Source organism: Nicotiana tabacum, chromosome 8, assembly GCF_000715075.1.
Source record: "Nicotiana tabacum cultivar K326 chromosome 8, ASM71507v2, whole genome shotgun sequence".
Taxonomy (NCBI): domain Eukaryota; kingdom Viridiplantae; phylum Streptophyta; class Magnoliopsida; order Solanales; family Solanaceae; genus Nicotiana; species Nicotiana tabacum.
The window spans coordinates 75,735,866-75,748,195 of record NC_134087.1 but is presented as its reverse complement, the minus strand read 5'-3'; the positions used below and the strand labels follow the sequence as shown (position 1 = coordinate 75,748,195).

General features: G+C 35.2%; 1 protein-coding gene across 2 annotated transcripts; it reads right to left on the bottom strand.

Annotated features, from left to right (window-relative positions):
- Positions 1 to 587: 587 nt before the first annotated feature.
- LOC107770310 (protein argonaute 4) lies at positions 588 to 8,359 on the bottom strand. 2 transcript variants are annotated; one of them, XM_016589602.2, is made up of 23 exons: positions 8,174 to 8,359; positions 6,496 to 6,735; positions 6,192 to 6,397; positions 5,876 to 6,109; positions 5,639 to 5,775; positions 5,461 to 5,558; positions 5,285 to 5,382; positions 4,981 to 5,149; positions 4,781 to 4,897; positions 4,596 to 4,703; positions 4,443 to 4,505; positions 4,146 to 4,259; positions 3,903 to 4,068; positions 3,705 to 3,817; positions 3,485 to 3,622; positions 3,176 to 3,306; positions 2,710 to 2,775; positions 2,255 to 2,318; positions 2,039 to 2,150; positions 1,895 to 1,968; positions 1,457 to 1,551; positions 1,285 to 1,316; positions 588 to 1,123 (listed from the first exon to the last, which is right to left on the bottom strand). In XM_016589602.2, the coding sequence occupies exons 2-23, from the start codon at positions 6,721 to 6,723 to the stop codon at positions 948 to 950; spliced, it is 2,739 nt and encodes a 912-aa protein (XP_016445088.1). In that variant the 5' UTR covers positions 6,724 to 6,735; positions 8,174 to 8,359; the 3' UTR covers positions 588 to 947. The 2 variants fall into 2 exon arrangements, with proteins under 2 accessions (XP_016445088.1, XP_075075486.1); XM_075219385.1 differs by lacking the exons at positions 588 to 1,123; positions 1,285 to 1,316; positions 1,457 to 1,551 and adding an exon at positions 1,634 to 1,787.
- Between the last annotated feature and the right edge of the window lie 3,971 nt (positions 8,360 to 12,330).

Genomic DNA, 12,330 nt, shown 5'->3' with positions numbered 1-12,330 from the left:
ACAAGTCAAACCGAAATAGCTTAGGAGAAATGAAGTTACATTAAAAAAAAATTAAGCTCTTGGTTACTAATACATAAAAAACATCTTACCGACTTGATATATCTTGGTTGAAGACTGCATGTAATCGATTGAATTCTTGGTCAAAGATTCCAGTTTTGGATCAAAACATTTTATGAAAACCAGTCATTTGTCATCTATAAAACAGAAAAATATTATTGGCATATACTTAGGGGATTGTTTGATATGAAGACGACAAAATTAAGATTACCTAACAAGGGTCTCAAAATATATCAGTAGCCTTAAAAATTCTACGCAACATTTTTGGAAATATTTTTAAGACAAAGCATATGTTTATTTAATTCTCTGCTACTGAACTAGAGATTGTTTACTCAAGTCAAATCGATGAGCATTCATAAGTCAAAACAATAAAGTATTTTCACCTTACAAATAAAGAAACAACTTTTCATAACACTACATATCTCAAATAGAGAGCAAGCTGCAAATGCTTGAAAGAAAATCATAAGCAGATCATATTAGTATATCTGCTTGCAGTTAAAAAAGAATCACTTCAAACGGTTAAGGCAAAATTTTGAGAAAGTAACCAAATGAAAGCATATTTTTCGACGCCTACCAAGATCCAAGCATTACCATTTACATAAACAGCATATGTCTGGCATTGTCACAACCATGATAAATCAGGTTAATCCCCATGCAGTACATAGCAAAATTGTTCAAGAGAACCAATGCGCGACAAAATGCATGGGGGACCTGAATATGGCAACAGACCTAAATATTGTACCAAATAATTCACCTAAGCGATAGAGGAGTTTTGGGAGGTCCCGCACAAGGTTCAGATTACATGTGCGGTTAAGACGAGACCTATTTACAGAAACCATTTGTCCAACCATCCATTAACCACATAAAGCTAAATAGGAGGCTCACAGGCCTCAACAGAAAAACATGGAACTAGAAACATTCTCCTGAAGTCGGGGCAACTGAGGAACAGTAACTGGACCTGCATTTGTCAGACCACCATGGCTTGACGATGTCTCTGATGCGTCCTCGAATTTCATCCATTGTCCAACTTGTGTGGCGGCCAAATGGGCATAACTTACCGGAGCCACTGCACAATGGAATAGAAAGTGACGGTAGAAACAAGATGACAAGTAATCAAGCAAAAAAGGAAATATAACGTATATGCATGTGTGTAATCAAGCAAAAAAGATGACAAGTCATTAAGCAAAAAAGAAATATATTGCATTTTCCCAGTATGTTTATATTTACCAATGGATATAGCAGTGGTGCTTCTTTGATATCTGCAAAGATTGAATAACAATTAGAATTACTGCAACATTTAACAATTTAACCAGTGATAAAAACTCAAAACTTCAGCTATTATAATTTATATGTTGAGATTCTGTCGAGCTACGAAGAATTCAATTTATTCAATACTCACACATAGGACAGATTATGAACAAGGTCTTGAAGATCATCAGGTGAAAAACCAACTTCATCCAACAACACATGGTAATGTGTAGGTCGAGTGGTACCCTACAATAAAATTTAAATAAGCATCATGCGATATGAATATTCCACCAACCTTATAACAAAATTGCACAAAGTAACCTTTGATAAACTACTAGTGCCCAACCCAAGGATATCCACCGAAGCTTTTCTCAGTTGTATCTTATATAAAGTTCAACAGTTTATGTATCACTGGGAACGAACGAGTTACTGGATTAATTGAATGTAGAGGAAAGAACATCTTAAAGAGAAAAGGACTGAACCTGAAGAGAAAAAAATGAACAAACTAACAAGTTATAAAGGAGAAATCAAGCAGTAATTACAACTACTACTGCTTCAACCATATGGTAGAACAGAACAGAAAACTCACAATCATGCCTGCATGGGCACACAGGTAGAAGTCATAGTTCCTTGGATGACAAACTTTGTTGTCTATAATTGTCCCTGCACAAAACGTATGTGTAAATGACTTGATCGCATTGCAACTATAATTCGCTATGACTTCTATTATTACCTGGAGGAACATTATCAGGAGATCCAGCCTGGAAAAACTTTGTATGATGATTTTTCTGAGCAACAATGATCACAAACTTCGGTGACCACTTTTCATCAAGAAATTTGCAGGCCTGCATGCACAGAACAGATGGATGACTTAGACGAGAATCTCTAGTATTTTCCAGATTCAAAAGTTCAATTATATATTAGGATAGAATCTATCAGAGTGCAGAACCTCAATGAGCTGGTCCAGTTCAATATTTAGAACTTGATTAAATTGAGATTCACTGACACCATCCCTGACATTTTTCAAAAAAGACCATTAGCAAAACCATCAAAGAATCACACATGTAGGAAGTTCACAGCTACGTGACAAAGAAATTAGGCAGGTGAAACACACAATGACAATGACAAACCATAGAATATGAGGACTATCAGCTATGTTTCACTCCCAAGAGTTTGGGTCAGCTACATGAATCCTCTTAAACAAGAGAACTAACGGAACAAAATGGGTGGAAAATGAAGCAGAACCATAACAACTCAGACTCCAATTTCATTTTATTTTCAATACCAATTTCTGAAGCATTTAGACATTCAGAATATGTGGATAGTGCCAATCATATACCAATAGCACTTCGATTGGACATAATTTGCTGCAAACAAAATAGAAAACAGGCTGGATTAGATCACCTGAATATTATAATATGCTCAGGCTTCCTTTTCCCGGAACTCACATAAAAATCTAGCAAAAGTTCCCTGCAATTTTGAAACTTTAGTTATAATCAGAAACTTAATTCAAGGAAACCAAAAGGAATCACCAATAAAATTTTGATAGAACCCCGCAATCCATTAGGAAATCAGTTTTACACCATAAGAAAAAGCAGCAAACCATTAGAAAGTGAAACCAAGCAAGCACCAACAAAATTCTGGGGAAGCTGCTCACTCAAGATACAAAAAGTAAACTATCATGCCTCCTTATTTAGCACCAAAAATAAATTATCTCTAGTGCAGCTAAACTGAATCAAATATCACAATGTAACAGGCAGAAAGTTATTCTCTTGTATAAGTTAAAATTCCCAACAAATTCAGGTAATTCACTCCCCGACCCAAAAGAGAACAATCCAAGAGAAAGCTAAGCCTACAAAATCGAACTCACCTCATAATCCCATCATCCTCAGTGTCTGAAACTTTTTTAAATAAGTTATCAATCATCTCCACTTTAGGAGATTGAGTGCGCACAGAAGCTCTATAACGAGATATTGAAGGCCACTGCCTTGAACTTACAACCTGATCAAGCAATAATATAGTGAATTTGTTTAAACAATTGGGAATAGAAGGTAATCATTGTCAATGAAAGAACATATGCCTTGAACTTACAACCTGATCAAGCAATAATATAGTGAATTTGTTTAAACAAATCGGAATAAAAGGTAATCATTGTCAGTGACGCAGTGAAAGAACATACTGCAGCAATTGATGGAACATCAGACTGGCCAGGAGAGCCATGTGATACGTCCATTCCAAGAATCATGGTGGGAACCTTAGATACCATGGGAATGGAAGGTGAATGCTCAACAGCTAACACAGAATTTAAACCACCAAGCTGCCAACAGAAATTGTGGGATGTTAAGACGGAAATGATGGAAGAAAGGAAGCACTGAACCAGATGCTCAGAGAACTCCCACCTTCGCGTTGATCTTAAGGAGAAGGTTTGTGAGATACTGATCATTGACTCTTCCAGGAGCCAAGCATTGGGTTACTATACCATAATCAGCCAGATTTTTCCGCTTCCATGGTCCTTCAAGTTCCATCAGTCGCTTATGTTAGTAATTAGCAATTAGTGATATGTTTAGTGGTCAACAGAACAAGTAAACCAGACGAACCATATATGTCACAATTTTTCCTCTCAGGAAGAAGACAAAGAAGAAATTTCGGGGCACCGGGAAGTTTTGACTGGATCTCTTCAAACATCTTTTCAACTCTGACAAGAGGTGGAGCCCTTCTAAGCTGTGGAGACTCTTCAAACACTTCAAATGGAGCTTCCACACTCTGAAACATTAAAGCAGGAATAATGAGATTCATCTTGTATACTCAATCTTTAAGTATTAGAACTTGATAAAACATACAATTCCTTTCATCTCTCCAATTCTTGTCAAATCTCTGACTAGGCCACGTATGTCACAGCGTGCAGAAAAGTTGACAACAGCCCAACGCTCTACCTTTGCTGGATCAAAGAATCTCTGCCATTATAGATGAAAATGAAAAAACTCAAAGCCCATCTTGACAAATACTATGCCGCAATCCCAAGCTTGTTTGTAGTCAAGCATATGAAGTCAAAGCCAACATTATCTTAGATGAGATTATGAGATGAAATTCCATAGATCCACTGGAAAAATCATATGAGAAGATGTGCTCAATTATACCTTATTATTAAAATTCCACCTCCCATTTCGTGAGAAAAGGTCATCTCCATTTCCTGCCTTCAACTGCCACATAACGAATATTTAACCTCAAACTCACAACATGAAGACTCGAAAACATAGCAGAAAAAAAGAAAAGTTTAATAGATAACATACCTTAGGGGTAGGCAGAACACGCCCTTCAACCTGGGTGAAGTTGCTACTGATTGAGACGCCGCTAGCACGAAGCAGAGGCTCAGCATCATAATTGTTGATTTTTAGAGCCTTCAGCAATCCAGTGGGAAATTAGTTAAGTATATTCAGAGCATGCAAAAGATTCCGTTAGGGTAGAAGAAACCTACATTGCTCAAAATTTGCATTCTCTCTTGAGGCTTTTGCCTAGACTTCTCCACCAACGAGGACCTCTGAAAGGTGGACAAGGCTTTTGTGTACCTTTGCAATGAGACCAACGAGCAGAGCTGCAACATTCAATGAAAAATTCAAAATTGCATGAATAAAAGACAATACATAAAAGCTGTAAATTTTAACCCAGTGCTTTCACCTCAACAGGGAAATAGGTGGGACGCTTGGGCTTTCCAACATTGATGCACGGTAAATCAGCGGAATATCGCAAGTCTATGTTACGATGATTAACAAAGTAATCATAAACTGTCACTTCCGATGTTTGCACTTCAGCATCCTCATTTTTGCTCCTCTGCTTTAGAGTAAACCTAAAAATGTCAAAACAAAGATGAGTTTTGCCCCATTTCATTATAGCAAATCAATGTCAACCATCCTGCACAAGTGCATCTTAGTCGTGCCAAGGTTGAAGATAACAAGAAATAACGAGATCATGGCACACATACGTCTGCTCCCGGCATGATTTTTCACTCAATCCAGTTATTTTGAACTCTTGGTTAGCGGGAGCAGTCTTCACCCTCAGATTCTTCAACGTACGTTTTGCCTGATCAAATGTAGAGAATCCTTTGCTTAGAACATGATTACATAAGAAGATGAATAAATCACAAAAATAACAACACACCTTCGCCCAATCAAGTGAAAAAGGATCTTTTGCATTTTGGTTCGCAATCAAAAAGTCAACAACAGGTCCAGGCTGGATTATCATCGTGGTAGACACATCTGCGAACGAAGAAACCGGAAGATATTGATCTCATCTTATTTGAGACAAGTATGAAACATAAAAAACCAAGAATGTTTACCAATGTTCAAAGACAATCCAGACTGAGTGGTTCGAAAACTTGAATGGAACCCTCGACAGCCAAGAACACCACCTCCAACTTCCGCAAAATTCTTTGGGTCATTATGGAAAAAGGACTGTCGAACAAGCAGACAACCCCTAATACAAGAACAGTCATTACGCACCAATCAAGAGAGGCACAAAAATACTTGTGCAGCAATCAACTCATCAAGAGAGAATAAATAGATATATAACTTACTGTTTGGCCGCATGTTGCCTTAAAATTATATCCAAAACTCTCAATGCTTCTTGAGAGTTCTCAGACTCTTGACCTCGCAAAGCATTCGCAATTGCCTGCATCGGAATCTTGGCAGCAAAGCTAATCTCCACCTTATAAGATTTTGATTGGTACGGCCGCCTTAATCTTTTCCTATCATTTTCATTTGGACTTCCATGTCTGCCAGGGCTAGAGTTCCCATTGTTCCCATTGTTCCTGTATATAAGGAGGAGCACAAAGTGAAAAATCAAAATAAGAACTTGGGAACACGTAAAACTAAGCCACTCTGAGAACCAACCGATTAGATATGACGTCCTCTAGGACAACTGTGAACTCTAATTTATTTCTTGGTAGTGAACCAATGGTGAACAAGCTTTTCTCCCCATCGTATGCAAAATCCTTCCCAGCCAATTCTGTATCATATGTTTCATGCACTCTATCAAGAACTTTTCTGCCAATTCCTTTTCCCTCGACAGGTCGACCATCCTCATAAAATAGGGCGACCTGTTAACAGACAGAGTCAAAAATGACATGGATTTACATGATTGTATTCAGAAGAGAAAAGATAGGAACATATCAAGGAGTGGTATGTGAAAGCATACGCTGTAATGAAAGAAGTGTCCGTCAACATTAGACACGTTCACTTTAAAGTGATTGGTAAGGATCGGAATCTTTTGTCCCTTGCTTCCAAGGCCACGCCTAGCCATGGGAACACGTAAAACCTTTTTCTTCACCGGCTCTGGTTCCGCTTTTGCTGGATAGAAATCAGGTGGAATAGGGGGAGGAGGGGGCAGAGCCTCTGTTACTCCAATATTGTCTTCTTCAGCCATTACCACAATCCTCTATAAAAAAGAGGACAAGTTTCAGAAGATCCTCAGAAGAACTGGAAATTTTATGCAAAGATCTTTTGTAGGCAAAAGATGCAGTTAGGAGCAGTCAATAAGAGAAACTGAATGCAGACAACTACTAACCGCAAACTAATAGAACATAACCAGACAATAGGGATAGGATAAAGACAAAATATCATTTCCCGTCTTTGATCATAGATACCAAATGAGTTTTTATGCGATAACACATGACATGACAATTCAAAAAATAATAATAATGGATAATGAACATAGTGATTTGATTCTGCACGGCTAGCAAAAAAAAAAGATTCAAAGTGCTGTAGCCAACGCAGCAGCCAACAATGAGATCATAAACCAAGCAAGAATCATAGCAAGTAATTCACTTCCCAAATGAATGCAAATAGGTAAGTACTATGCCATGTCACTTTGCAAATACAATTGCTATAAAGTTGCACAAAATCTAGAAGGTTATTATACAACTGAAATTGCGGTTTTCAGAAAAAGGAGGAAAAAAAAAATGGAAATGAAACATTAGAAAAACCTTTTCCTACCTGTCCCCTTTCTCTTGGTCGGAATTCCTGACTTCCAAAAAAACAAAAAGGACTAGAGACTAGAACCCAACAACATAACATTCATTCAATCATTTTTAAACAAAAAAGACACATCACTTTCTGTAAGCCGCTTAAAATTGCAACATCATGCCTCAAAGTTGAGGCATGATAAGAAAACTATCATTTGCTAAATCTCTGCATTAATTAAAATAATGCACATGTGAGCACCATGCGAATAGTAACTTTTTTCAAAAATTTAGTACTACATTTAAGGTCAACATTTTAACCGGTATATTTTTTCATAAACTACAACTTATTATATTGTATACAATTGCAGCACAATTTAACCTAAAATCAGAAAGCCCAATAACACTTCAAAATTTTAACACTAAAAAGTTCATCAAAATTTTCAATGCAAGACACTATCCAATAGCTGGCATCCTGACACTATTATCAATCTGCAACATACATTTTCCACTTACCATACAAATACTAGAAAAAAGTTTTCAGGAAAAACATTTTTTACGAAATTTCCAGGGAAAATATTTTCCTTCTTAGCAAACACCTTCTAAGTGGAAATATAGAGCATATCACAGAAGAAAACATAATAATACTCCCAAGAAAATAAAATAGCTTGACCAGATTCAAGGCAAAAAAAAAAAAACCACAAGCATTACAACTAAAGGGCCAGAAACCAAACACAAAACAAGTCATAACACGCACATGCAAAAAGATAATTTTTTCAAAAAAAAAAAAAAGTACCAAAAAGTAACTTTTGGAATTAAGTCTTCTTCAGCTTAAACCACATTCAAAGAACTACATCGCAAATCCCCACATATTATACTTTAATAAAATATCAAACTAAGGTAAAACTACCATACCTAAAGCTCAAATGAAGCGGATGAAGAACCAGTCAAGAGCTGAAACCCTAATGTACGACAAGAGAGAAAAAGAGTGAGGTAGTAGAGCTAGACCAGTGACTGAGAAGAGGATTTTATTTTATATACTGCGTAAATACAGTCCTTGACGGTCTCTTTGACCCCCACGTGTCCCCTTCGTTATAATCTATGTTCTCTGGAAAAAGAATACAAAATTAGTAAGAGGATAAGGGGAGAACCCGAGAAAGGGTAGAATGGACATTTTGAGCTTGTTTAGTGGTCGCTTTCTGAATTTTGGTATTTATTTATATCCAGAAGAGGATTGAATTAAAGATTGATTATGTCATTGTTCGGAAAAGGCCAAAAGTGAAAAGTGGGTTAGTGTTTGCTATTCCAATAGATTAATGGGCATATGAAAAAGAATGTTCCCCACTCCTATCATCCTATGGATTGGATTTAATGGAGACAATAGGTTGTTGAACGAGCGGTTGATGATGGTAAGCAACCTCCACTTTCAATAAAGGGGTTGTGAGTTCAAGTTTCCTTAGAAGCAAGGTGGAAAGTTCTTGGAGGGAAGAATATCGAGTATCTATTTGGAAACAGTCTCTCTATCCTAGAGTAAAGTCTGCGTACACACTATCCTCCCCAGACCTCACTAAGTGAGATTATAATGGATTGTTGTTGTTGTTTTAATAGGTTGTTGAATGACCATTAAATTAAAAGAGATTAAAAAGAATTTTAAAACGACAAAGGAATTTTGTGATATACAAAAAGTGGAGGTTTATAAGAGCGATAGGTAGAAGCATTAATTCCAAACGAACATAAGTAAAAGATTTGAAATAAATGTCATTTATTAATTATAATTCTCCTTTTCCTACCAATATTTAGGCCTCATTTGTTTGCACTTAATGGAGGTCTGAATCTTAATCATTCAGATCTCAGACATTAAGTGCGTTTGTTTTTAAAATCTGAATATTAATTATTCAGATCTTAATCATTAAGTGTGTTTGTTTTTTACTTCACAACCACTTAATAAGTCTGAATAGATCTGTATCATTAAGATCTATAACAGAGACTTAATTTCATTGAGATGCTATTATCTATAGTCATTATTAACTGTCACCACTACTTACCATTATCAACTACCACCATGCCACCCACCACCACCATACTCAACTATCACCACCATCATCCCCAACCATAGCCGCCACCATTGTCGACTACCACCACCTACTGTCACACCTCCTTTTTCCGCCCCCGCGGGGGGCGTAGGGAGTTTTTTTCAATTAAAGGACAATCGAAACGGGATTTGTTTATTTATTTTAGAGTCGCCACTTGGGAGATTTAGGGTGTCCCAAGTCACCAATTTAATCCCGAATCGAGGAAAATATTCGACTTTCCAAATGAAGTCTGCGAACCAGAAATTCTAAGTAAGGAATTCTGTTGACCCGAGGGAAGGTGTTAGGCACCCCCGAATCCCGTGGTTCTAACACGGTCGCTTAAACTGTTGTGATGACTAAAATATCTGATTTTAATACATGTTCAAAAGCTATAGTGCAATTTTAACTTTTAACCGCTTTTATTGTTATTATTATTATTTTTACAAGAATGTGAACATTGTTTAAAACATGTCTTTGGATTACGTCACATGAAATGCACCCGTAATCCGGAACACATTTTATTCAATGTTTTGGGATTTGGATTTGGGTCGCAAAAATGCGCACCCGTGTTTAAGAATGTATTATTATTAACATCGTGCCTAAAGCGATTAACATATTATTATTTATGGGTAAGACCGTGGAATTCACTAAACAGTCCATCCCGAATTCTAAATACTCAATTAAACATTTATTGAGAGCCCCGCAATTGGTGCATTTTATTGGGCGAGGCTCATCTCATTTATTTTTAAAAGACAATCCTAAAATGCCTACATTATTTTCTATTAAATCTGTCTCTACAAAATAAAATAAAAAAAATGTCTTAATTTATCTACATGCTGAAATTAGCCAATAATATTTACTCTAAACAATATTTCTACCAAGTTCCTACTAGATGGCCTATTCGTTTGATTTTTGACTCGACGAAGTTACTACACCATTTATTTATTTAGGCAATATATGCAGATAGTTCAACTGTTAAACTATCGTCGAACGTTCCACTATGTGTATTAAATAGCTATATGATTCTGATTTTTTTGCAAGCTAAATAATTTGTACATACAAATAAAAATCAAAATATAATTAAAGCTAATTCAGAATTTCAACTCTTCATTTTTCGTATTCATGCTTCATATTCGGATTACAATAACCAGCTTTTCAGTTGTGTACCTGATATTGGAAGCAAAAGAAAATGAAGATGAGAATCAATAGCAGTAATAACAGTACAACACAGCAACAACAGCCCAGCAACAGTAACAACCCAGGAACAGAGTTTGCAAACCAGTGGAGCAGTAATCCCAAAAAAAACAAAAGCTTCAAGCTTTGATGAAACAACAATTAATTCTGATTTCAAACAATGAAAGAAAGCAGAAGATTTTTTTTAGTTTTTTTTTTTGAAAGTTTAAATATTTTTTCGGAATTTTCTCTCTCTTAAATGTTCAGCCCTTTTTTTCTCTCTCTCTTATTTTCTTTCTGTTCAGTCTCTCGTTCTTCTTTGTCTTTGTCTGTTTGTTCTTGTCTTTGTGTTCAAGACTTCCTATATATATCTCATCCCATAAATCTTTTAATCAATTAAAATCAACTCATTGTGTCTACCAAACCCATTATCTTCCCACTCATCCCCATTACATTAAATAAATATATCATCACCACCCCATTATCTTTTGTCCCCCATGCTTCACTAAACAAATACAAGATTCTTCTCCACTAAATTTTGTCTTGTCCCCCCTTTATATTAAACAACTATATCAAAAACCCACCCCATTACATTTTGTCCTCCATGCTTAACATAAAGAATTACAAAATGTTCAATTACCAAACTACCCCTCCGACCTTATTGCAATTACCATTTTACCCCTGAACGGTCTACAAATTACCAAACTACCCCATTAGCTATAACAAATCAATTAATCACACCCAACCAAAATATAGCCAATATGACCAATTTCTACATAAATTCAAACAACAAATCTCATGAACATGATTTCTTCAACATTTCAACAACAAATCACATGAACATGATTGAACAACAAAGAACAACTAAAATTTGATTGAACAATATTTTTAGCAACAAACAAACCTATTTTCAGATTTAACAACAACAATCAAACAAGTATATTTAGATTTCTAAATTCAATAATATTGAACTTAAAATTAACTCTAACAACATTACAACCAACAATTCCTATATTAAACTTAAACAAGATTATGAGACAAATTCAAGAAATAATCATAAATGATAAACAAGAAATCAAACTGTACAAATTTCGGATTCAAGATCAACCAAACAAAGTATGAACATGAATGAAAATATTCAATAACAATAACAAACAAATTTTGTTCAAACTTCGAATTAAACTTAAACAAAACAAATAAACATATTCAAATTATTAATCTTCAAATAATCAATTAATCTTTCTTAAATTAAATCCATCCAAAAATATAACAAAGATATATGATCCAAAATTAAAAAAGCAAAACATAACTTCACATTAAATTACTAAATTAAAAACGAACTCCAAACAAAGATGAACATGAATTAAATCTATTTTTAAACAACAAAACATGACGGATTCACATGATTTAAACAATGTTAACAATTTCTGAAAATACATAAAACACATGAAACAAATTGAAGAAACAATTAATTTAAACTTCAATTTGAATCTAACAAACATTAACTAACAATTCCTTTTTTTTTTCAAAAAATGAATAAAATTAACATGAAATAAACATGAAAAATAACTAATTAATTTTCCATTTGAATCTGAAAATTAATTCAACAAAACACATGAACAAACTAGAAAATTATTTCAATGACGAACAAACAAAACAAGAATTGAATTATTTAACGATTTCGGATCCGAAAAACATCAAACAAAAATATGGACAAAATTGAAACTTAAACCAACTAACCGATTTAAAACAATGACGAAGAAACGAAGAAGACGAAGAAACAACAACGTTGGTGAGGCAGTAGCATGAAACGTGAGCAGCTTGGTC

Bases quoted from the DNA above. Each gene is read 5' to 3' on its own strand.
- LOC107770310 (XM_016589602.2), bottom strand. From the start codon at position 6,723: ATGGCTGAAGAAGACAATATTGGAGTAACAGAGGCTCTGCCCCCTCCT. The intron at 5,776-5,875 runs GTAAGTTATATA...TTCTTGTATTAG, and splicing joins AGGCAACATGCGGCCAAACA to GGGTTGTCTGCTTGTTCGAC. The intron at 4,069-4,145 runs GTATGTTTTATC...TTAATGTTTCAG, and splicing joins TTGGAGAGATGAAAGGAATT to AGTGTGGAAGCTCCATTTGA.